Below are 26,521 nucleotides of genomic sequence, written 5' to 3' on the forward strand. Positions count from 1 at the left end.
TTGATGGTTATAATATCTTAATATCTCCATGCTTTGAGATTTGCTATAGTATATTTTGTTTAATGTGAGTATACTGTATGTATGGTATCTAACTTTATAGGTAGAGATGTGCAGTAAAATAATTACAATTTTGCGATGTTATAAACAATCACATTTGCGATATATTATATAATACATAACGTGAGTGTAATGTATTATAGTTTTTTTTTTTATGTGAGTATACTGTATGTATGGTATCTAACTTTATAGATAGAGCTGTGTGATAATATAATTACAATTTTGCGATGTTATGAACAATCACATTTGCTATATATTATACAATACATAACGTGAGTGTACTGTATTATAGTTTTTTTTTTATGTGAGTATATACTGTATGTCTAACTTTATAGATAGAGCTGTGCGATAATATAATTAAAATTTTGCGATGTTATAAACAATCACATTTGCTATGTATTATCTAATTCATAACGTAAGTGTACTGTACTGTATGTATCCAGGTGGTTGGATATACTTGCAGTAGTTGTATAGCTCGTTATCAATTATTAATTTCTTAATTCATTCGGTGAATATGCATATAATACTTAAATAGCTGTTTGACGTGAGACACACACTCAACCTTCTGTTCCAAAAGCTGCCTTGCTTTCTACTGATCACCGTCAGATATCCTGCTCTTCATGGACCACAATGCATTGCCACAAGCTTTTAGATATGCAAGACTGATTTTTGCTGCGTCCGAAAGCTTAAAAATGCTGTCTTCGGTGGATGCAACAAGTCAGCTTTCAGATGCATTTTCAGATTCAGATTGTGTGTCTGATTCCAAAATATGCGCAAGTATGCAATAATATCAGCATTGCTAAAATGGGACGCTATACTGAATTAGCATGAACTATTTTCTTCAGACATATCTATACTAATGTCAAGCCAAAAATAAAGTTGAACAGAATCTTGCTAGAGCATGTTAGTTAAACTGCCGTTAAATATGTTTATAGCTGGCTGAATAAATAACACATCTGATTTAATGGCAAAGATATCTGAACGATTGCTCATTTAGAAATGAATTTGGAGGAAAAAACACTTCAGTTTGTTTCAGAGGCCCAAACTGAGCAAACATGTGCAATTTGGTGCACTTGCTGATACTTATATGGCCAAAAAGTGAGATGAAATTCTGATTGCTTGTCATGTAAATCAATAAGATCTTCATAAGTAGATACATTCACAAAATTCATATAAATATCAGTTGTCATCATCTGCCAATAATGTCTGATGATATTTAAATGCTTAGTTTTATTATCAAAGCTCTGTAGTATTAAAACATATACTGCAATGAAATATAATGATGATTGACAGATTATGTGCAACAGTTTTTATCAGCAAAGTTATGATCATGTTGAGGCCTTTGTGTATCAAAATATGATACTGTAGGTTTTTTGGTTTAGGACATTTTGGAGCACGTCCAGAACACACCTATAATGCATTAAAATGATGTCTAGGTAAGATCTAGTGTGTCTTTACAATTGAGAATGTGAAGCAACTAATAATCACATTCGTTAAACTAGTCCTAGAAAGAAAGCGAGGGATGAAGTGTCAGAGATGTGTGCTGCATTCGTGGAAGGTCATTCTTACTATAACGACACACCAATTCACACACCACTAACCCTCTAATCAATGACATTCAGAAAACACTGCTGCATCACACACACACACACACACACAACTCTCTAGTGCACTACTGCACACTGTTAGCAATGCGGATGCACACAATAAATAAAGCAGTTTTAACTCTCTAAGTTTTATGCTTAATGCATATTATCTGACATAATCACTTCAATAACAGAACCAAGGTCACTAATTTACTAAATCCTAGAAGTTGTGCATGCAGAAGATGCTGAAGTACAGTAAAACAAGCATCCCGGTCATACCTGCGAGTCCAGGCGGCTGTAAAGGTCCAAATTCTGCATATCCCTGGTCTTTTCCTCATGCAGCATGAACTGCAACTGATCTCCAACTTCAGCGCATGCACACACAAACACACACACACACAGCTTACTCCAGCGGCAGCACCGTCTCTCGCATGCAAACTTACACTGTGGTTATCTTGCTCTGTCTCTCTCTCACAGGGAGGAACTGCTTCTCATCCACTCCCCGCCTCTTCCCCAGAGGCATGCTGGGAATAAACTGCTGACCTGTCAGAAGAAGCCTGACCTTGTTCTCTCTCTCTCTTTCTTTACACTCACGGTTCTCTCCAAGGAGGTCTAACAGACCAGGAGAAAACTATCTGTTACCATTTCCATTCTCCTCAGTGGCAGTTCTTGGCTGGCGTGTGGCCAACTAGTTGAGCCAATCACTTCAGCCGAAGATATGACTAATCAGAATAATCAATCTAGAGCCAGAGAAACACAACATCATGAAAATACTGACACCTTCACTGTTTTTCCTGAGCTGTGACGTCACGGACAACAGACAGAAAACATATGAGTCGATTTCACTATATTAACAGCCTTGGAAAAAATATGTGTGTGTGTGTGTGTGTGTGTGTGTGTGTGTGTGTGTGTGTGTGTGTGTGTGTGTGTGTGTGTGTGTGTGTGTGTGTGTGTGTGTGTGTGTGTGCAGGATAATTATTTAATATTATTAATATTACAATTTAAATTAAATATTTTACGTATCCTTGGTGAACTTTAAAGAAGTTTATCCTTGGTGAACATTTTTGAACAGTAGTGCTCAGAAGGGTTTTCTGTCATCATGTATTAACCCTCGCGTCGTTCAAAACCCATAACACTTTTGTTCATCTTTGGAACACAAATTAAGGTTTTAAACACGTTGAAACGTCAGTTTTGGATTAAGAGAGGTTTATTGCGGGGACAGAAATCTCTCAGATTTCATTAAAAATATCTAACGTCTTATGGGTTTGGAGCTGATGACATCATTTTCATTTTTGGGTAAACTATTCCTTTAACATGGTTTATGAAGAGTACAGAACTAATGAAAATATTTACATGTTTATGCATTTGGCAGATGCTTTATCAAAATTGACCAACCAAAATTATTTCAGTATTTCTATGGCTGTCCCAAAGGAAAACACAATTTTTCAAATGACATACATACTATCCTGCATAAAAAGCAATCCTTCACCTTTTCCTGCTCCTGTCTGACATTAGTGCCGGCGTTAGCTTGTGTAACACAGATTCAGAACAAATATAGACGCAGATCAAAAGCTCTCAGATTCGATTTGAGTGTCATGTGAAGCATTCACTGATCGTTTTCAGCAGGATTTTCCTCTCCTAAGCATGTGCTATCTCCCAAAACTATACATAAATGATTCATTTAATGAAAATCCTCCCAAAAAGCCAATGCAGCTCATCTAATAATGCTGCATTGTAAGATCGGGGGAGAATGATTTGAAAACATGCTTTAATGCTGCGGTTTTTGTGATCTAAATCTCTGATACACAGCTAGATTACTGTAACTACGCATTGTGGCACTGCTGACGTTTCAAGGTCTTTTCTGACTAAAAACATGCAGAAAAGAAGCAAAATGAGCATGTGGTGAGGAGTGTCCTTTGAAAGATGACAGATTTATAACATCTGTGACCTGTTGGTATCTACAGACACTCCAGTGCGGCCTGAATGCATAAGCACATACTGAGAAAAACACCATGAGGAAGAAACTGCTGCACGAGGAGATCCACCATACTGTACTCTTTTTTGATATTTTGATGGCAGTGAATTGTCTGTCCCCAATCACGCATCTGTCTTTTCCAGAACTGACAAATAATTTATGCTGACAGAATTTAGAAAAGCATTCCAGGACCATCAAATCAAAATATATTGGCAGTTTCTTTGTCAATTCAATCCAATCCATCCATGTATGATCCAGTACAGTGTGAGACACGATTATGGCATTATATCAACCATCAGAAAATATGAAGTCTATTAAACATTTCTACTCACCACACTTTGTCTTCTAGGAGAGGTGACCGCCTGCAAAATACAAATATTTACAGATTAAATACACTAATTACTAATTCTTTATAAATTAGCATACAGCATCTCAACTGCTTCATAATGTTCTACTTTGTGCTATAAATATATCCTGATATTCCCAGTGCCTTTAAAATGTGATTTTTATTAAAAATTCAGGTTTGCTGTGCTTGTTTGCACACACACACACACACACACACACACACACACACACACACACACACACACACACACACACACACACACACACACACACACACACACACACACACACACTGCTCAAGTGTAAGAACACAGTATGTCTGAAACATGCAGCGCATATATTCATTCAGTTAAATCACAGCTTTTGTGACTGAGAATCACACTAAGCCATTTACCGTTTCTTTTTTGTGTTTTTTTATGATTAATCATCATTAATCATTAATAGTCCTACTATGCATAATTTTTTCCCCTTTAATTATTTTCATGAAACACACAGTAATATGCTAGCCTGAGGGTTTGTTTTTGGGATATAACTCATTAAATTCTTGATCAACATGAAGTTACAGTACAGTTAAAACTATTTTGAATGCAATAGTGAACTATTGTGAACTATTGTGTGTCAGTGTTTTATTGCTGAACTAAGCTTGCTTCCTTGCACGAAGAGCAACATAGTAACGAAACGCGTTTGTCCGTTTAGGGCCACTGTAGAAACATGTCGGCGCATTTCAATGTAAGGGATCCGCGGTGTGTGTAGACAGAAACTGCTCATTCTAAGGTAATACAAATACTGTATAACGGTTCATTAAGTAAGGTCTTTATACACCACTGAAAACTTCTTTTTCAAGGTAGTGAGGAAACGCGCTCTGTAGCGCTGTGTTCGCTTTCGGCTACGCTAGAAACATGACCACACAATATGTCGACCTCCATAGTAGGGGGCGCCCGCGGTTATGGAGATATAAATGTCTCATTCTAAGGTAATAAAAACATAACGGTTCATTATGCAAGAGTCAAAAAGTTGCATAATTCTGAACTGTATGCAAGTGAGAGGCGAACACTGCTGGAGTTTCACTCCCAGTCACACTGATGCACTCATTCATTTAAAATGCATGCATATACAGTATATGATAACTGAAGACACACAAACTACATTTACATGCCCTGAAATAGTTGGATTGATGGCTAAATCGGACTAAATATCCTTCATTTAAACACCTCAATAGATCAGACTGAGCTCAATCTGAATGAAATTTCGAACGGATTGTGTAGACCTGAAATAATCTGATCAATAGAAAGAAAAATGAAGCATGTAAAGCTTGAATCTGACTATTTTCTCAAAGGGATTCAAAAATACCTTGTGCACATTCACAGTGACATGATGCATATGTTTACATATGTTTTGCGTCATAAAGCATGATTCTGATTATTTAGGTCTTATGTCTTATGAACTGGTCAGTGAATGAGACTGAATATTTGCTAAATATTTGCTTTAAAAAAAACTTTTCTGACACAAATGTCAGCTTTCTTTTTATACATGTCTTTTTATATTTGTATATATATATATATATATTCATATATATATAGTTTTGTTCAGAATACATGTAACGCATAAATAAACGATAATGTGAATCGTTTAGGGTTCATATAAACACAATGACTCTGAAATCGTATTGGATGTAAAAACATACCTGTTGTACCTTTACAGGCACTAAAGCTGCACACATCTGGTGTTTTAGACGGCATGGAGCAGATCTTTTCTGGGTCTAATTTTACACCCGAAAGGGAGGATATTTTTTAACAGAGGAGGTACCAGGACATCTTGCCTCTCAAACACAATAATCCTGGATATCCAAAGAGCACCAATTAGTTTTAAAACAATCTCAGAAGCCTTTCGTACATGCTTAATCTCTGCTAAAGGCCATTACATGAGCATCTCCAGTGGATTATCCAAAAACAGAGGGAGAAGACTTAGAGCATATTTTTGTTTTACTACTGATCAGTACATTCACTGAATTCATATCAAGATAAAAAGCTCTAGACAGATTAGTCCAAACAATACACATAATTGGCTCTCATCTATCACCGTCTTGAAAGCACATTTACCTGGTTCAGCGTGACAGTCGTCTCTACAGCTCACTGTTTATTTTCCATTAAGCAATAATAAGCAGCTTTGACTCACGCTGAGCGGAAAATGTTTTTCAGTGTAATCTGAATAATAAAGCTTAGCTTTGTCAAGGCAGAGAGCTTTGAAAAAGCCATCATTATATTGTCCTGTGATACCAGACAACATCATGTGTGCTGAGTTTAGACATGTCTACTTCAAAATGCAAGCGTCAAATATTTTGTGTAACCATTCAATAATAAAATATTTCCTTACACATTAAGTTGATGTCTATACATCTTTATCAAAAAAAAATTTCTTTCTTTTTTACAAATATCATGTCCTTTTTAAATCATGAATATCATTACTCTAATGTATAATGGAACTAACCTTGCCACGACAGAAAAATATCAAAATATATGGTATTTTAAAGAAAGTTGCTGACCTTCACACACAATTATGAGAGTCTTCAGGGGTCCTTTTTATGATGTCATTTCCTGTTTTATTGGGGGGGTCATGTTCATGACTCCAAAATGTGACCCTGCACTCACTGACTTCGATTTAGCAGACAAAAGTTTTAATATTAATAATATTATAAATTATATAACATTGTTTTACTGTTATTTTCCCCCAAATAAGCTTTGTGGAGCTTTAACAAAGGTTTTAGGTGGTGTAATGGTCCAGATAGATTATATTAAAGAAAAAAAGGTCTCACTAAAAGACTGAAATTCTGTTAAGTAGTTTGGTGTAATTATACCAAACTACTTAAAAGAATAGTTCACCCAAAAATCAAAAAAATTCTGTCAGTAATTACTCTCCCTCATGTTGTTCAACCCCGTAAGACCTTCATTCATCTTCAGAACACAAATTAAGATATTTTTGATTAAATCTGAGAGCTGGATCACTCCTCCATAGGCTTCTAAGGGATTGAAACTTGTTACCGAAAAGTTATTAAAGACATCGTTAAAATAGTCCAAGTGACTACAGTGGCTCAATCTTAAGTTTATCAAGCGACGAGAATACTATAAAATAACGACTTAATTTCAACTATTAATTTCCTTCTCTGTGGGCCTCGAGTCAGTTCACTAGTGTAACAGCGTAAGCTTCTGTGTTGTACGTCACACGCATCACACACATGACCAGCTTCGGCCAATAGTGAGCCTACGTGTGACGTAGCATTACGCTATCACTCTACGCACACGTAAGGACCATTATAAACAACTAGAAAAAGTTTGTTGAGACAAACTTTAAGTTGGCTTGTGAAAGTTTTGACCAGAAAGTTTGAAGTTTAAAGTAGTTTGAAGTTTAAATTAGTTTAAACTTTTCGCACGGTCCATTTGTAAACAGTGGGGCGGCGCCGGCGCCATCGAGCCTGACCTTTCAACGTGATGACGTAGTTCCCGGCGCGTTGCAGATCAGCTCAATCCGAACAACTGTAGTTAAAAAGTATAGCTATATATATATATATATATATATATTTTTTTTTTTTTTTAATGACCTATCGTTTCGCTAGATAAGACCCCCCTCCTCAGCTGCGACCGTGCACATACTGTTGAAGCACTTCAAAGACCTTTGAAACTGCCTTGATTTGGACTTCAAAACGTTGGTTGCCATTGAAGTCCATTATTCGAAGAAAAATCCAGAAATGTTTTCCTCAAAAAACTTAATTTTGTTCCACTGAGGAAAGAAAGACAAGGATATCTTGGATGGCATTGGGGTGAGTAAATTATTAGGAAATTTTCATTTTGAGGTGAACTAATCCTTTAATGGTTGCTCTGTCGCATCCTGCCAATCATCTTGTCACAGTTAAAATCCTTAATTTCATTTCCTACCGTATCGGAGAGAAATGTAGCAAAACGTTGATCTGCAGTCGCGGGTCTTTAATGTGGAGAACTCTCCTTATATTAATGCATAATGATGCATTTAAAAGTTAATGGCCAAAAGGATTTTTTTTTTACAAGTCCACATTGTTATTGCAGATAAATTTATAACATGGATAACATTAAATAAATAGATTTTTTTATCAGGTTAAACTCTGATTAGTCACTCAAGCCCCTTTATCGGTCGCGCATATCCACCATGTTTTGTAGTTTTTTTTAACACTTTTTACTTGTGTTTGTAGTTCCTCCTCCAAACCGCAATGGGTTGTGGGCAATTTTAGCCGTTATAGTGAGCACGGACCCACACTTCGAAAATCCAACGGAAATAGTAGACAATCTGGGGACTTTTGACTAGGATGGATGGTATGAACATTGAGAAGCAGGTTATGTTTCAAAAACACTGGTGTTTCTGACGTCACAAACTACCTTGTAACCAATCAGGTCAACGTGTGATCGTCAACGAGCGGATCTCTGAGTGAGTGAGTGAGTGGAGGCGGGGCTCATTTGCATATTCATAGAACCGCATATACTAAATGAGGGAAGGGTGTAGAGTTACATTCAAGCTATTTTAAGGCATGGAGAATTTTTTTTCAAAGAAAAAACGCTTAAATATGTCATTTTGGTGATAAAATATGAGTTTTTAGGGATACAATTATCGACTACAGGGGGACTTTAAGAACATTTTGGGTCACCACTAGATGTCCAACAAAGTCCTGAAGCAAAACCAGTTGAGAATCATTACAAAGCATCTGTTAAATGCCTTTATGACGTCATTGCCCTTGAGCTGTTTTTATCCTATATTTTATATGTAACTGAATGTTCATCAAAACCCTATAGATCATGTTTTCCCTCACTGCCTGATCTATTGCCCCAGTGTGACAGATTATCTTCAGTCACAGTGGCTCTGATCTGATTTGTGAATTAAAATGCCGCTGACAGCTGTCAAAACTGCTCTCTGAGGGAATCATTAGATCCTGGATTAAACACAGACTATCATCTACGGCAATCTATACTGAGAAGACGTGAAATCTAACATTAGGAGATGTGCTGGTAATTAGATAAATGTCACTATCCCCCGGTCCCAGACTAAAATGCATGTTTAAGCTGTTTTAACTAAAAGAAAATTGCACTAATATATGCCATTGTTTTGTCTCAAGATGCACAGCAGTTAAGTTTTTTTTCTAAGGCACGTTTATAGAAGCTACTTAAATATCCTAATTGAACTAATGCCTGCTCAACCTTCAAATACTTGGTCAGCATTTGCTGTAGCAGTTTGCAGTGTGCTTTCAGAAACCCTCCACCTTCCCCAGCTCCACCTGTATATATCTGCTATGGGTAATTCATGTATGCTATATTGTTCAGCAGCAGCATGCCTTACTTGCTCACAGCAGCGTGTTGTGTATGTATTGGTAGTAGCAAGCAGTACTTGCAGCAATAATAACCATCAGCAGCAGCGTAGCAGAGCTTTTCTATCAACATTGTCATATCCACTACCATGGCAAACTCTCAGGGCCAGATGTACGTACATTTGAGAACAGAGCGTTAATAGCCCCATTGCCAAGACGCAGAAAGCGCTTGATGTGATACCGCAGTGTGTGTGTTATACCCTACCTGCAGTTCATCAGGTAATCAGCGCCTGTCCCCACCCACTATACCGTAAATTGCACGTATTTAAACGCAGACTGCGATATTCCCACTGCTGATGCTATGACTGTTTGAAATGATCCTGATGCCAATAATTGTAATGTTGCGAGGAGTTTAAAGGGGCACTCGGCAACTCTAGCTATTTCTTCGCTGATTTTCACTTTTGTTGCCGCATATTGTCTCAACGAGCTCCCCCTACAGCTGTGAGGCGTATATTTCACAACACTGTTGTAAAAAAAACTCACTTGCAGCCCCCTCGTCCCCCTTTCTACCGCTGCTCATGTGCATTTGTTATTATCAGAGCCGGCCAACTTTATCGTGTGGAGTATGTCTACGAGGTGAGTAATACATCATACACATTGAGAGCGGCGTGTGTGTTTATGTCGAATTGCCGTAAAGCAGTTTGTGTTTCTCGCTCGTCCTCGCTTCTCACGAGACTTCCTTTTTCTAACATACCGGGACGTTAGTCCCCATGTTGCAAGGCTGGTTTTCCGCCTGGGAGCGCTGGGGGGAGCGGGGAAAGTCACCATTTTCACCAGAACAGGTTATTTAACCATGCAAATGATTTCTAAACAGTTTTATTAAGTTGAAATAGTTGCCAAGTTCCCCTTTAACAACTACTGGAATGGAATGTGAACAATGTCGTCTTTGATTTCTTCCAGTAACTGTAAAATTGCGTAGCTGCTTAATCTGTAACGCTTAATGATTTCGTTTTCACTCAACTGAAAAAGTGTGATTCTTGTGGCAAAAATCTTTTCAGCTCGTTTCCTTAGCTTATGTCTTCGTCTTGCTCGGATTACTGCTGCCATAGGAGGCATATGCCAGGAAACCGGCTTCATACGTTACACCTGCTTTTAAGAGGCGGAGAATTTTCAGCGCAAAATAGAGGCGCGCTTTCACCAGCTTTTTCTCTACATAACGCGGAATACATAATTAGGCACAGTTTACGCTTCCCCTCCCATCTCTTAATGTGACACTCCCTCTTTCCCCTTGACCATCCCATGAATGCATATTAATGACAAGAAAACATGCACATGCATTTTGCCATTTTAAGTTCCCGCGACAGGCAGTCTGTGCTTTCATCTCGGTGTGCATACAGAAATGTAATATATGTCAATATATGTAAATTACATATATAATGTCAGTGCCCATGTTGTCTGCTGCCTATATGAGAATATATGCAAAATTCATATATATAAAACACATAGACATATATGAAACATATATTTCAAAATATAGCAAAAATTGGCATTTTCATATAAGTGCCATATATTTTCCAGTATATGCACATATATGTTAAATATATGTAAGACACATATATGCATATATGTACTTATTTCAATGCATCAGTATCACATGCATGTATGTTTACATACATTTATTAAATATGTGGGAAACAAATATGTCACATATTTATACTTAATGTTGTCTATATATGCGAGAAACCAATACTATACTGTAATAGATGCAGATATATGGTATCATATGTGGATGAATTCAAATATTTTCTTCACATGTTTGGACACATAAATGTTCATATATGTTGCAGGCATATATTATGTTCTCAGATAAGTCAAATATATGTATAGATATATGTCATGTACATATATGGGCATAAATTACATTATTGTATGGGGCGCGTCCCGTTTGTACATACCTCGCCATGGTTTTATGCGCACTTCGCGAAACAAATACGCCTGAAGTGGGCGCAAAAGTGTTAGTACATCTGGCCCTCAGAGAGTTGTCATGATAGAAATAGCTCTAGACAGAAAGAGCATCATTTCACTGACCCTTAAATCATATGTGCTTAGAATGAGGTGACAAAGCATCCAACAAACAACTCTTGATACCTTAGATATCCCTAATTAAACATGTGCTAAAGTGCTTTAAACCACTAACCTGCTCAGACCTGTTTTAAGGGTCATTCAAAAGCTCCTTTTCTGCCAACACTGGATGAATAATGTGATTTGTTCCAAAGTGATTAGAGTTGCTTGCATGAATGATTAAACATACACTTTCTACATTTTACTTATACAGCATGTACAAGTCTCCAGCACACACAAATACACTCAGCGGCTCAGGGTTTTGTCTAAAAGGGACTTTGAATCCAATTTTAACGATTTCTAAATCTTTAGCAATATATAACAGTATACTAACATTGACCCTATGAAGCCTGGCATATGAAATAATAATGAGAAAAAAACTTTTTTTTTAAATGCAATAGTTTACTGTACCTTTGGATGAAATCCTAAAATTAAACGTTTGCATATGAGTTTTTGCTTAGGCTTTTATGGCTCATATAGTATGATATAGTTAGAATATGGAGATCATACTCAAAAAGAAAAAAACACCTCAATTTTATTCAGAGGCCCAAACTGAGCAAAAATATAATATTTAGTGCAGAAGCTGAAATTTACATGGCCAAAAAGTGAGATGAAATTCCTATTGCATGTAATTTAAATCAATAAGATTTTTATAACAGTATAGCAAAATGCATATAAATATCAGCAATACGACAATGATTGACAGACGAACAAATAAACCTTCCTCAAGAGTCACATTTTAACATGATGTTTCTATCTTGAAATATTACAGAAATCTAAAGTTATTCTGTTTACTTTATAAAAAATCATTAAAGATTCCACAGTGTAAAAACACGTGAACCACGAGCTGAAGATGGAAGATTTTACAATTATACTAAAAGCCTTTAACTTGCTAAAAAGCATGAACTATCAATCAGACGACAGAAGGCATGTAGTAGATTGTGTGCAACAGGTTTTTCAGCAAAGTTACGATCATGTTTATCATTTAGATGCCTTAGAAATGTGTGTATCAAAACTCTTCAGTGTATTCTTGCACTCTCCAGACAACTTAATGGACTGATTTTTATCACATTCACATTGCATTATGTAATTTAAGCCCTTTAAATGATATTTCGTGAAATATATTTTCATAAACTTATTCGGCTAATTCAGTCGCCAACACCTCCTAGAAATGAACCACCGCCAAGCTTGGACTGCCATTCGTCACGTCAAACAAAAATAGAGTCCACTGCAGCTGGACAAGTGCACATGAGCTCCACGCTCGATCAAACTCGGCCTGTCTGAGACTTCAGCCAGCATGAGGTACAGCACAGCTTCATGAGCAAAGACCTGGGCTGTTAATGTGAAGCTTGCAGGGTTTGTCAACCCAGAAAATAGAGAGGAATAATGTTTTGATGTAAAGGGATAGTTCACCCAAAAATAAAAATTGTTATTACATACTCACCCCCAAGTTGTTCCAAACCTGTACGAGTTTCTTTCTCATGTTGAACACAAAAGAAGATAATTTGAAGAATGTTGGTAACCAGACAGTTTGACGGCAGCCATTGACTTCCATAGTATTTTTTCCCCCTTACTATGTCAATGGTTACCGTCAACTGTTTGATTACCAACATTATTTAAAATATCATATTTTGTGTTCAACAGAAGAAAGAAACTCATACAGGTTTGTAACAACTCAGGGGTAAGTACATTTTGGGTGAATATAAATATCAATGTTTGATCTTAAGAATATTTTTGGTCTCCACCACTAGATGTCCAACTGAGTCCTGAAGTTAAACCAGTTGAGCATCTGTTAAATGCCTTTATGCATCATTGCCCTTGAGCTGTTTTCATCCTATATTTTATATGTAACTGAATGTTCATTAAAACCCTATAGATCATGTTTTCCCTCACTGCCTGATCTATTGCCCCAGAGTCACAGATTATCTTCAGTCACAGTGGCTCTGATCTGATTTGTGAATTAAAATGCCGCTGACAGCTGTTGAAACCTCTCTCTGATGGAATCATTAGATCTTGGATTAAACACAGACTATCATCTACGGCAATCTATACTGAGAAGACATGAAACGAGCTAAATAAAGACACTAGCTGCTTATAGCGCCTTCATTGATGAACTTTACACCGTTATTGAACTAAACTGGATAAACATAATGACACTATTGTCTTCTTTGGAGCTGCTTTAAAGTAGAATTGAACTCGTTTCATCATTGTTTTACAGTTATTGAACTGAACTGAATCAACACTGAACTGAATTGAGCTGAATAATGACACTATTGTCTGTTTATTGATTACAGCAGAATTTGAATTTGTCTCATATTTGATTTTTACATCCTTGATTCTGTTTATTGCTGTAAAGCTGCTTTGAAACAATCTGTATTGTATAAAGCGCAGTAGAAATAAAGGTGAATTGACTTATATGACCCCTTGTTCCACCACAAAAAGAAAGAAAGAATCAAGGGTTACTCTTTATTTTAAGGTGTCCGTGTTACAGTGTAATTATACATTTAAGTACTGAGTAATAATAATTAACTATAGGGTTAGGTTTGTTTTAGGGTTAGTTGCATGTAAATATGTATAATATATAGTTATTACTATAGTAACTACATTATAAAAGAAAGTATTACTGAATAAGGAAATAATATTTTGGATAATTAATCCTATTTTGGGACCATTCAAAATTGTATGACATTATGATGATTTAATATATTCTCATTACTGTAATACAACAATAGTTTTACTGTATGACAAAGTTACTGCAATAACCGTAATACAATTATTAAAATTAACAAATCTTTGTGATGTATAAATACTTTGCAGTTTAAATATAAGGCTAATTAATTTTTTCACATCACAGTAATAAAAATTTGGCAGGGAAAGTATGCTTAATTGTCATGAGAAAAAAATGCACTTAGTGCTTAATTTTCTTTATAGGCTACAATAGCTATCATGTCTTTCTACAGATGTTTTTTTCCCATATGCGAGTTTGATCATTGCTCAAATTCACTTGTGGTAGGCTACAAATAAACTTTCTTATCAAGATAATCATCCTGTCCAGACGTCTTGAAAAAATACACATGTATGTCAATATAATCTACGATGAGAACCTGTGGCGAACAGACCCTCGCCTCGCGAGTTAATAAAATCTGTCCTGATCTGCAACATGCAATGCAGTAAAACACGCGTGACAGACTGCAGATGCGCAAAACTCTCACGAGCAACAAACGCAAGTCATGTATTCCGTCTATGTCACACATACACTCGATCAGAACATACGATCTGTGATCGGACAGATTCTGTGGTCTTACCGCGGGCAGCAGAGGCTCCATTTGTGCGCCTTGATCCCTCACGTCCATCTTCTGTACCTGAGGAACAGATCTAGTGCGTGTGTGTAGTACGTACTGCGTGTAGCGGCAGATGATGTGCTCACATATTAGTGCAGTGCTATTATCACGAGCTCACTCATAAGGGCGCATGTAGCTGCTGTGTGACGCAGTTGTGGGTAGTAGGACTTTAACTCCACAGGGGAGGGGGCATTATGTTAAAGTGCCTCACTGCAGGGCCTTATAACACAGATTACAGACGTTTTGAACAAATGACTAGTGAAAGTGTGGGAGACCACAGAACCTAAAGTCACCTGATGGAGTTTGGGTTCTTAAGGCATTGTCGCCTCTGGCTTGGGGAAAGCAAACAATATATTCAACAATGTTATTGATCTGACTGTACTGATGCTACTGTAGGAGAACTGAACTGACATATTTTTTTGCAGAACTGCTTTATAGATAAAATTTACTAATTTAATAATCGGAACTGAATCAACACTGAACTGACTTTACCTGAACAACTGCCGAAATGCATCATTCTCCTGTTATCACTGTAAAGCTGCTTTGAAACTATCTGTATTGCATAAAGCACTGTATAATGGTCACATCTGTCTGGAATGGGCGGTAGGAGGTTTTTTGTCTTAAAAGTCCAGTTACACAAATGCTCATTTGAACACTTTGTTGGAATAGGCTCGTTCACCCAAAACTAAACATTTTGTCATCAATCATTTGCTCACTTTTTCAAACTGTGGAACACAAAAGATCATATTTTGTAAAATGCCTGTGTTTTTGACCATTTGAAAGTTTTTGAATATTTTTCGTGTTGACAGTTTTCAGTAGAATATTTGGTTTGCATCTATAGTTATAGATTTTTATTTTGGTGGGTGCCTAACCCTTGTTCTGATAAATGTCTTGTGAAATTTACATGTAATATTCATGCAAAGGTCAACTTGGCCTATATGAAGGTCAACATTTAGTAGCCTATTTTAATGGCAAGATTCCATAGATTCCATTTTCCTGTAATGGTGAAAATAATCTTTCTTGAACGGTTTGTGTCTGAAAGTGTCTCAATAGAGTAAACTAGCCCATACCTCTCCTTTGCATGTATATATATATAACAAGTTCTGTCATATTAATACATATATGTGGCTAATGCACTTAATGCTTTCTTCGTTACAGTGACTCGGTGCTCGAAACAGTTTTAAAGTCATGATTAGTGCAGTGGTTTTACTGTACATTAAGAGCCAAAAAGGTCCAGCTGCCCTTTTAAACCTGCCATCTGGAATACCAGGAATGCACTCCGGGTGAACTTATTTATTTGGATGAAGCTGATATTATAAAAATAAAAACTTACTTGACCATGTTTAAGCTGCTGTTTACATTTAAGTTAAACTTTTATATTCTATTTGTATTCCATTCTTATCAAAGCAAGTATCATGTGCTCAAATGCTGCACAGGCGTCACCACGTTTCTTCGTCATTTTTCTTGTGCTATCTTTCTTTCAAACTAATCTAATGTAATACAATGTGTATATTCTATGGATTATCCCAATGCTTTTGGGGCTGCTTCTCACTTCTGCAATATTTTCCACATATTTTTCTAAAATTCTTATATTTAATAATAATGTATTGTATAGCCTATAAATGTATATTATTATATCGTAGCATAATTTTTAATTACATCACGCTATAATATAATTATATATTATATGTAAAATAATACCGCAAGTGTCTATTGTTTCATCTTTACGACGGTGTCGCCATCTGGTGTTCGCAATTGTGTGATACAGGTTTAAGGGTTTACAAAGACTGGTTTGATTAGAAGTAAAATATACTGGCTTTCTCCTCGGACATCAGATTTTTTAAACAAATAATGAATATTATGCTAATCTAACAATTATATATTGGAACTCTAAAATAACTCATTTTAAAGGTTGCTTTATTTACTAGGCAGTCTATCACTGAACCACAAGGAGGCAGCAAAATATCAAAAAGCATACAGGATATCTGAATTCAGAATAGGATAAAACACTACTGTGTTTCTGTTTTTGTAAGGCAGGGAAAAGGTAAGAGTAGTGTGAAATTTATATGCTATTCTGAATTCAGCCAAATGATTCGTTACGATCAACACCCTTGTCTCCGACAATAATCGAGCTGATTATTTGAATGAAGTATATTAAATAAAATAAAGGAGATATCTAAATGTGCAATACCCGAGTACAGCACATTTTGAACGTCTCCCTTTTCTGGACCATTCAGTCCAGGTCTTGTATGGGTCTAATCAGTTGATGATTAATTCACATGTAAATAAATGTGCAGTATAGCGGGCTACTTGAGGACCAGGATTAAGAGCCAATGGTGTGGTGTTTTATAACATGGACATTTGATAGATCTTAATCTAAATTGAAATTGTAAAATGGTCTGAAATGTATGTCGCAGAATAGTGTACGAAGTCTGCTTTTGGCAATAGTCGAGTGCATATTTACATTCATAGATATGCATATTTCTATGGACGTAAATGAGCCAAAATGGATTAAAAATGTGTATGATATAAGACTATTATTATCTGTTAATGTTGTCATGCCTTAGATTTTGTGCAACATATACAGCAGCCCCAAAAGGTATTTGGATGCAAGTCAAAAATATATAAAATATCAAAATAACTCTATCAACATCAACTTAACTAACTTCAATTTCCTGGGCTTTTTTTGCAATGAATTTTACCTAAGTGGTGCCAAGGTTGATCATGGATGTCAACAATCATTTGTATGGGAAGTTTTATAATGAGGGTGTGTTGTCCATTTAAATCAAATACTTCAGATGAATCATTTAACTGAAAAGGCGCTACAGTGTCTACAAGCCAGAATCAAATATTTAGGCTACAACCCCCATTTAAAAAATAAATTTAAAAATCTATGAGAAATCCAAATTTCATGATAACTGGATAATTTCTGGCCCTGATATCCTTGAGAGTAACCATAGGTGTAGTTGACCACTAAAATCTGATCTGACAATCAGAAAGTGCCCAAATACTATCTTAACTTTTAATCTCTTATATAATCTGAAATCATTTTAAGGTTTGCATGCCACTTGGTTTGATATTTTGTTAAATGCAGTGAAATTGATAGGCTACATTAAACGTCTGAAATGTTTAACTTTGGGGCTACTGTAAATAGTAACCAACCTTCCCCATCTAAAATGACAGTCGAATTAAACAAGAAACCAATAGAAAACTACCAAAAAGGTTGTTCTGGGCGATTTGCTTATTCGTCGCATTGCATGACTACATTTTATTATGAAAATGCATCGCACAGGCAACAAAATTCACATTGTGACTGGCATTATCGATATATATATATACTGCTCTAAAACAGGTAGAGGAAAATAGAACAGAAATATTTGGTTTTGAAATCAGCTTAGTTGTAATCCTGTGTACTTCACCCGGGTTTCACATTCTGTCATATTTATTGCAAAGCACACCACAATTACATTACCTTTACACATTAGCAGGCCTAACTCGCGTATTTTCTCATGAGAAAACAGCTCATGAAATACAAATGAAAATGTCTGGGTTAGTTGTAATACGTGAAGTGATAGTCTATATTTTTGACTCTACAAAAAAGGTAATGGGATTTACGCTGGTGCGGTTAAAAACATAGCTAGCCTACTTTCTGTTAACTTTACAACAACATTCACAAAATGATACTAGGGACTATGATATTTACGAACAGACGACGCGACTCTAAAAAGCAACATCAATATAAGCTCACATAAAAAACGACCTCTGAAAGACACGTGTCCACCATATTTATTTCCTGTCAGAGGAACTCTTTTTGGCGGGCTCTTTAACTGGTAAGCAGCTTCTTCCAATTCAGTCAGATCCATCGTTTCTGTCATAACCGGGAACCTACATAAGTTGTATTCTTATTTTTTCAAACATCAAAATATTTAATATATGTAGCTATTCGAAGGAACGAACGGTTCTAAGTACATTAAACATATAGCTAAACCTAATCCGGTTTTCTATATTGTAGCAACAAGTAAAGTCACAAATGGATAGATAAATACAGTTATGTACAGTACTTTCATACTTACAATAGGTTTGACAGTTAGAACCTTAAAATGTCATTTGGAAACGAAAACATCTCAAGCTTTCGTGTCAAAGTGTTTTCCGTTAAAAACGCGACGCGATTGATGACGTCATCGGAACGAGGTGACCGAGATCGGCCAGATATATGAATAAATGAATAAACAAATAAATAAGCACATAAATAGATTGTAAGTCACTTGTGAATCCGTATGAACACACGAGCCATGCATGAGTTGTTCCGAGTTTCTAACTGTGGGGGTAAAAGCTGTAGTAGCCGATGTCCTTGGAGCAGTTTTTCTCGCATTCCCTCGGCGTCAACATTTCAGATTTTAATGGAGACGATGTCTCTGAAACCGGCGTGGCAGATGGCGAAATCCTCCTCCGCTTGGCTTGCTCAAAAATCCCAGAATCGCTTGAATCGATCGACTTAATTGAGGACGGGGTTTCTATCCAGCTGGATTCGGACAAGTCTTTGGGTTTGGACTCATCCGCCCCGCCTAGCGGTGACCTCTCGGGCGCGATGGCGTCTCCGTCGTCGAGGCCAGGGACCAGGTAACTGGAGGAGCTCGTTCTGCTCCCTACGGAGTTGGACGGCCAGCACGACAGGACAGAGCTGGACTTGCTGCAATATTGCGGTGGTGTGCGGGTGCCCCACCCCGGCGGCTCGCCGTAATACCCCAGGGGCCTGTTGGAGCACCCGGCCCCGGTCAGGGGCAGCGCTTTAACTCCGGCAGCTGCGTACGACAGAAGGGTGGCCGCGTTACCGGCGAAATCAGCAGCCGCGGCAGCATCGTATGCCGAGGCGGCAAAGTCCAGTCGATTGTTGGCAGGGGTGACAAACCATCGCTGCGGGGAGGCCACCGTGGTGTCCTCGGTTTGTTGCGGGGAGAGCAAGCTGTTACTAAGTGGGACGCTGCGGTCCGTGCCAGGAGCGCCTCCGACGCCAGGGTGAAAGCGGGACTTGGCATACGAGCTGACAAATTGGTCCTGCAGGAAAGAACCAGTCATGGCATATCTTGCGCCAGGCATGATCTGAGAGCGTGGAGAGTCACCCGGGGACGGCGTCAACCGATCGATGTCGCACCCTGTGTAGACACTGGAGAAAGATGATGGACAAACACGTTAATGTTGCATATGAGATGCGTAGCTAACCGTAAATAAAGCGTTGCGAATGTGCAAACGATGCTGCTCACATATCACTTTTCGATTCTGTGCGTAATTGCGCGAAAATTAACAAATAAGCACTGCTCACGGACAATCAAAATGCACGTTGCACTAATAGGCTACACTTTTAAAATGCTGAGTTTTTTTCAACCCATGTCTGTATCAAAAATGGACAAAACCAACCGTTGGGTTTAAAGTTAATCTAAAATGGTTACCACGGGTTTAACATTTAAACCAACCGTTGGATTGTCTATAATGTTTATTTGTTTGGGTCAAATATGGACAAAACCAACCGTTGGGTTTAAAGTTTCAACTAAAAAAAATTAAACCAAAAGGTTGGATTTTTCCATTTGACCCAAATATGGGTTGAAACAACCCCAGCATTTTTTTGAGTGATAGTTTATAAATATTAAAATTATTAAAATAACTTAAATGTTTAGATGCTGTGAATGGAAATTAAAATATATTTATCATGAGATTAGCCATGCAGGCCAAATAAGAAACACACACATTTGATTCTTACATCGGCCAATGGGAATTCAGAGTCAATAAAACCTTTCTTTCTGATTTGACTGACACTTTTTAAAAAAAGCACTCTTATCCACATGCACAGATTAAAATTAAACAAGTGCTCACACGTCTCCTAGTCTTGCTATAATATTCACATGCCACATTGTTCTGTGGCCTTTAAGTCTGAGACAGATATGTGTACGCACAAATACAGGATATGGTTTGGATAAGCTCAGGCTAAAGCAAAAATTGTATACTTCGTGAGCATCTAAATTAATTTGTTTCAATCAATAATGTTTAATATAGGCTAATTAACCCTGACTAAATAGAAAGTGTCAGACCATGCATTTACACAAGAAAAAATAATAAAACTTACGTGTCATAATTGTCACGGAATCCTTTGGCAAATGGATTGTGGTCGATTTTTAGCTGCGTGATCTGCAATCAACAACAACAAAAATTACACACTTTGAAAACTCTCCCATAATTCCATCGAATTTTTAGGAATCCATTTTTTTTATTTCTTACATCAGTATTTTGATACGCGGTGACCGCGATAAACTGCGTCTCCGGGAACGTGAAGGTCTGCACCCGGCCGGGTTGGCTCGTATCCTCGGTTCCGTCCTCGTTCACCTGCACCACATGCAGTCGAGGCTGGTATTTATGCAGCGACTGCAGGACCACCATCTGCAGGAATTCAAGCGAAAAAACGGCAGTCAGAGAGCATCTCCTCACGCGTCTTAACGCACGCGTGGTTCCAACATTGAACTAATTTATCAAAATTCTGAATGTTTTATTAGCTCATTTGTAAATTAACTGGTTTATTTATTTATTTAAAATACAATTTTGTTAAGGCTGGGAAAAAATGGACATGGTTACAAGAACGAACCTATGTTAATGTAGCATATTTGCATTATTTTTTTCAGTAAAATGATCTTACCACAAAATATAGTGTAATTTTATATTTTACAAAAATATTAGTTAATAAACCTAACGAAACTCATATTTTGCTATCCAAAAGCTATCCAATATTCTCTAAACACAGAAATGCACAACATTCTTGATATTCCTAAAGCATTCTGAATGCATGATACAGTAGTGAAATTACAAATAATGAAATAAACAAATCTAACGATCAATAACTGACCTGTCCTGTATTGTTAGTTGCTCCTTTATTGTTGGTTAGTTTGAGTTTTCCAAAGGAAATCTCTTGACGCATCCAGTGCGCACCGGTGTTTGGCGAATCCGGGTGCATGTACACTCTGTTTCCTGTTCACAAATATCATGATTGGAATTTCAGTGCTGAGATAGCACAACATCAACAACAAAAACAATAATAATTATTAATCATAATAAATTATATATAGGCTAAACTCCTCTGCGTATTCAAATCGACGGAATTTAAACAGTTATATAATAGGCTAATAATAATAATAATAATAATGCAAACATTATTGCTTTACTATTAGAAATACAACTAAATAAATTGAGGGGAGGCATATTTTTGTTTACCTGTTACATTCGTGTCCGCTTTGCCGCACGGGACCCATTTTCCTCCTTGAAAGCGCCAGTGGTTCGGATCCGCAAGAATCACGTCCACAAAGATATTGTAATGCGCCGTTGGATCAAGACCAGATATATTGAAACTCAAAAACGGGAACATACGCCTAGGGGTATATAAAATATAAAAAGTTTCAATGCGTAATTCTGCAGTAGCCTACAGGTAGCCAAACCAACGTTTGCAATCTTTAATTTGTATATATATATATATATATATATATATATATATATATATATATATATATATATATATATCAAATATTATAAAAATGTGAAATATAAAAAAATATATATTAGGCTATATATGTGTGCAAGATCAGTACAAAACAAATGTAAATGTCTTTGAAAACCAAATCGAAAAACAAATTCTTTCGATTATAAGGGCAAAGGATATAGCCTGAATATTAAATGGAATCAAATGTTTGGAAAACAAATCCAAAGAATATGAAGATATACAAATAATACTTAGCAATAGGCTGAAAATAATAATAAATAATAGGTTGACCTAAATCAAAGGATTTTTCTTTTTGGATAATGCAGACTAAAAGAAAAGAAAAAAGCTTAAAGATTTTTCGGAACGAAAAAAAAATGCTGTGCTCCATTTAATTTTCCCACGACTCATTACCTTAATTTGTTCTATAGATATTTGCTAAAACGATAGGAAAATATAGTGTCTAGAACGGACAGTAATCCCTGTAATTGCAAAACACCTACCGTCCCTGCTTGGTAATAATCATCTCCGTTTGATGCCTGTGAAATTTAAGCCACAGGGCCCTGTTGCAGAGGTAAACCTGCGCTTTACCGGGCACGAGCCCGGCCTGAGCGGAGGAAAACTGGTAGAAAGCCGTGCCTTGGTACGCGTGTCCGTACTGTTGCGCGTACGGGTAGCCTGCGGTCGGGTAGCCTTGCGGAGAAGAGTTGCTCAAGAGACTGTTGTAGGCTCCGTTCGTGATGACCGGGTGGTGCGCCATGTAGCGGCTAGGGCTGCCGATGGAAAAAGCCGGGTGCGTCGGTCCATGCTGACTCGGGTAGGGAAACATGCTGGTGGGACTCGGCTGAACTTGACTGGACTGAGACAGGAGATACCTTTCTCCTGCAGATCCATCGAAAGTGTGACGACTGTCGGCGACTCCGTCAAGATCAGGAGAGAGTTTGCCTCGCTGGACGTCCCCCGATGAGTCCTTCGAGTCGGAGAAATTGTCTGCCTCTGACTGATTCGTCATCCCAGCGGAGTTTTTTTTCAGAGGTGAACTTCTCTCCAGGTTGTCGCCGACAGATATAATAGGGTAGTCCTGCAAGGCGAACTCAGATGCGTGTGAGTTTGGGTAGCCACTGCCCACAATCATACATTTCTTGGAGCGCGCGAGAGCTGGCGAGATGCAACGCTCGAGCTGCATCGCTCGATGACAAATAGCAATTAACGCGAGCGCGAGAGAAAACTAACGCCTTCCTGCGGCTCGAGCTACTTTGTGCAAGACAGCAAATTAGCCAATTGACACTAGCCTGCAATCAGGAAAGGCTTTGCTTTTCAGTCCTCGGTCTGCATGCTTAATGAATCAACTTTTGCTATTGGTTAACACGTGACGGTAATTTAATTAGACAGAACTTAATTAGTGTAATCAAGGAGGCTTACACGCCACAGTGTATTCACTTCTGCTGGTCGTCCATGTTTGTATACTGTAGTCTGTGAAAATTGAGGCTTGTGTGAATCTTCAGTAGCCCACTAAGTAGTGCAAATAAACCCTATTGTCTTCCATTCGAGGTCATTGTGTGCCGAATATATTTCTATGAGGCAGAAGAAAACTTCATTATTTATTATTTAAAACGCTTGAAATGACACGCCTCGCGCCCTACCTAAAATGTTTGCGTTATAGCGTGAAATATTGGCTTCTCTTGAAGATCTGTTTACTGGTCCCAAGGCATATAAATATTTTATATGGATGGACTACTCCAAGTTATGCATTCAACGCTTCAAAACATGCCTGAAACAATCAAATCAGGCATGAGTCAATCCAACCAACCATATTTTGAAAAAAAAAAAAAAAAAACTGCATAGTGTTTGTCGAAATGTGTTTTTATATATCTTGACAGGATTTGCCATTTTAATAATAATAATAAATAAAATAAAATATAAAATATGATATAGGTCTAGTTCGCATCTTATAAATAACTCTAAAAGGCATGCAAATTGAATCTGGATGATATTACAATTATCCAATGCATTCTAATGCAATGCACGTAAAGAAAATGGAGGGGGTGGGGTAAAGCATTGCGGAGTTAGTAATAGGGGAAATGATTTTTCGATTGTTTACTGGATTTTAGTCAGTGTGCGCTTTTCAAACACGCGATGGCTACTCTCGTGCATTTGTTTTTCTCACAAATCAAATAGCTTATTACAGTTAGAAGTTTTACCTAATCTCCCCTCGCACGTGCCTATTCTAGAGTAACACGCCGCATGTCAGCATCCCAGCGGTCATCTGAAATAAGAGTCATCTCTCCATCACCAGCCTGAAATAGGCTCTTCTTATCAGTTCATCTCACCTGTCTCACTGCAACAACTGCCTCTCCACACGACCGATTAGAAAACACGCTGAAGTCTTTGATGAGTGTCTGGGACGCTCTCTCATGTTCTGGCCCTTTAAATAAGGGGGAAACACACTTAACTTTGCGGTATAAGGTTCAAAACGTTATAAGAACGGATTATAAATTGTGTGTGTGTATATATATATATATATATATATATATATATATATATATATATATATATTAATTTAAAATAATTAGTGGTCCTCAACTAAGTTTGATTTGAAATCAAACACTGAAATTAATTAATATACCTTGAACTGCAGGAGCCCAACAATCTGACAGACTGAATAAGAAAACTGACTAGTTTGTGAATGCATAACACTATAAGTGTGATTTAACAGCATAACAGAATCAAACACTGGGCCAAATATTGTTTTAGTATTAGCCGTATTACCAAGTGACAGATGAATTTGCGCCAAAATACCAGTTCGATTGGGTGACGTAAACAACAAAAGAAATGGAAAATATTTTCTCCTCCTATTCATTTTGCCATCCTAACTAGCACTTTATTTGGCAGTTGTGTTCCCCCATATGTAGCCTACTTATTATAGAAATAATAATAAATGATAGTACTTATTATACAATAACTTTGTAATAACTAAATCTTGACCTACCCTTAAACCTAACCTTAACCCATGTAGTTACCTTATATTAACCAGTACTTTCTTAGGTAAGTATACACTCTAAGTACATCTACTGTTAAATAAAGTGCAGACCACAATTCTATGCTTAGTTATTGTTTGAATTAAGCATGTTTTTTCCCTGCTGTTGCAACCCACTGTTTAGAGGTCTAGAAATATTAAATGATTAAGTATTAAATATGAGTAAGTGTGGGTGTGTGTGTGTGCATATATATATATATATATATATATATATATATTGTTTTTTCTCCAGCGTATCTGCATATACATACATAAAACATGATTTATAGAGAGAGTGTGAATTTTAGATATTGCAATAATCTTGGCTTGCATATGATATTTAGCCACACAGTTGAGACCTCAGCACACCTCATAATGTCCCAACTGATTCACAAGCCAAAGAAAACGTGTGTTTAGGGGTGCAAACCGCTCCTGTGTTCTGGAAAGGGATGCAGGCAGAGGTGAGTTGTTGTGAGTCCTAATGAAGAGACTTCCATCTCTGAGGCTAACAAGAAGGGTCATTATAACAGGGCAATGGGGTCCAGTAATCTATTCTCCTGAAACATGCATGCACGGGCTTGCCTGAAGCCTACCAGCAGGGCGAGCGGCCATCTTCTCATCCTCATTACCGGATTAGTTGCCTTTCCTCCCTTTCTCCTCTCTTTAATAGGCTGTCGACACGCTTTGCTCCGAGGCCTTATTGCTGAATTAACCGTGCGTGCGCCAACCCGAAGAGTTTGTTTTTCTCCCCCTACTTGTTTTTTTGTGCTCTCCTTTTGTTGTGTATTAGCCCCCTGTACTTTGCACTTATTAGCGCAGTCAGTGGCCGCAATCGCCGAGGGGCCGCCGTGATTAGGAACGGTAAGACCAGCCGCTCCCTCTGGGAGTCATTGTGTTGGATGGAGAGCTTTTCCATCATCAGGTGGGTACAAACACACTGCGCTGACCAACGCCAGCAGCTGCTGTGTTTGCGTCGCGTCTCTAACAAGTTTCACTAAATGCTTTTCCCTTATAATGAATTTTACACTGACATGACTTCAGCTGAATAATTACACTTTACAGCAGAAGTTTGCATCATTGATTACTGTTTGAAACAATCTTTATTGTATAAAGCACTATATAAATGAAGGTGATGATATTGAAAGAACCTCTAATAAAGCCTCACCTGCATGCGAAAACAGATTGTGTAGATGACATCAACCTGGAGGTCAGATCGCAGATTCTTCATTAGTCGTGCAATGCCA

The 26,521-nt window shown here is 37.4% G+C and overlaps 3 protein-coding genes across 5 annotated transcripts in view; all 3 read right to left on the reverse strand.

Moving 5' to 3' along the window:
- Positions 1-14,843, reverse strand: part of slc4a10b (solute carrier family 4 member 10b) — a 78,635-nt gene extending 63,792 nt beyond the window's left edge. For 2 of the 3 annotated variants that reach the window (XM_077215816.1, XM_077215818.1), the window contains exons 1-2: positions 14,713-14,843; positions 3,951-3,980 (exon numbers count right to left, since the gene is read on the reverse strand). In XM_077215816.1, the coding sequence (XP_077071931.1) occupies positions 3,951-3,980; positions 14,713-14,760 (78 nt within the window). In that variant the 5' untranslated portion in view covers positions 14,761-14,843. Of the gene's footprint in view, positions 1-1,922; positions 2,051-3,950; positions 3,981-14,712 lie in introns of those variants that run through there. The other variant, XM_077215817.1, reaches the window with a different exon arrangement.
- Positions 1-26,521, reverse strand: part of tanc1b (tetratricopeptide repeat, ankyrin repeat and coiled-coil containing 1b) — a 533,291-nt gene that overhangs the window by 5,389 nt on the left and 501,381 nt on the right. The window lies entirely within an intron of this gene.
- On the reverse strand, positions 17,985-23,520 carry tbr1b (T-box brain transcription factor 1b). The gene is made up of 6 exons (XM_077215838.1): positions 22,765-23,520; positions 22,003-22,157; positions 21,638-21,759; positions 21,019-21,177; positions 20,867-20,928; positions 17,985-19,912 (listed from the first exon to the last, which is right to left on the reverse strand). Exons 1-6 carry the CDS (start codon positions 23,445-23,447, stop codon positions 19,063-19,065), a joined length of 2,031 nt encoding a protein of 676 aa, XP_077071953.1. The 5' UTR covers positions 23,448-23,520; the 3' UTR covers positions 17,985-19,062.

Source organism: Siphateles boraxobius, unplaced genomic scaffold (genome assembly GCF_051911475.1).
Source record: "Siphateles boraxobius isolate OS27281-9 unplaced genomic scaffold, OSU_SipBor_1 7, whole genome shotgun sequence".
Lineage (NCBI taxonomy): Eukaryota > Metazoa > Chordata > Actinopteri > Cypriniformes > Leuciscidae > Siphateles > Siphateles boraxobius.

Excerpts from the sequence above, each read along its gene's own strand:
- tbr1b (XM_077215838.1), bottom strand. The coding sequence starts at position 23,447 with ATGCAGCTCGAGCGTTGCATCTCGCCAGCTCTCGCGCGCTCCAAGAAA. Across the intron at positions 22,158-22,764 it reads ATTATTACCAAGCAGGGACG|GCGTATGTTCCCGTTTTTGA; the intron begins GTAGGTGTTTTG and ends ATATACCCCTAG. Across the intron at positions 20,929-21,018 it reads CCGCGTATCAAAATACTGAT|ATCACGCAGCTAAAAATCGA; the intron begins GTAAGAAATAAA and ends TGTTGATTGCAG.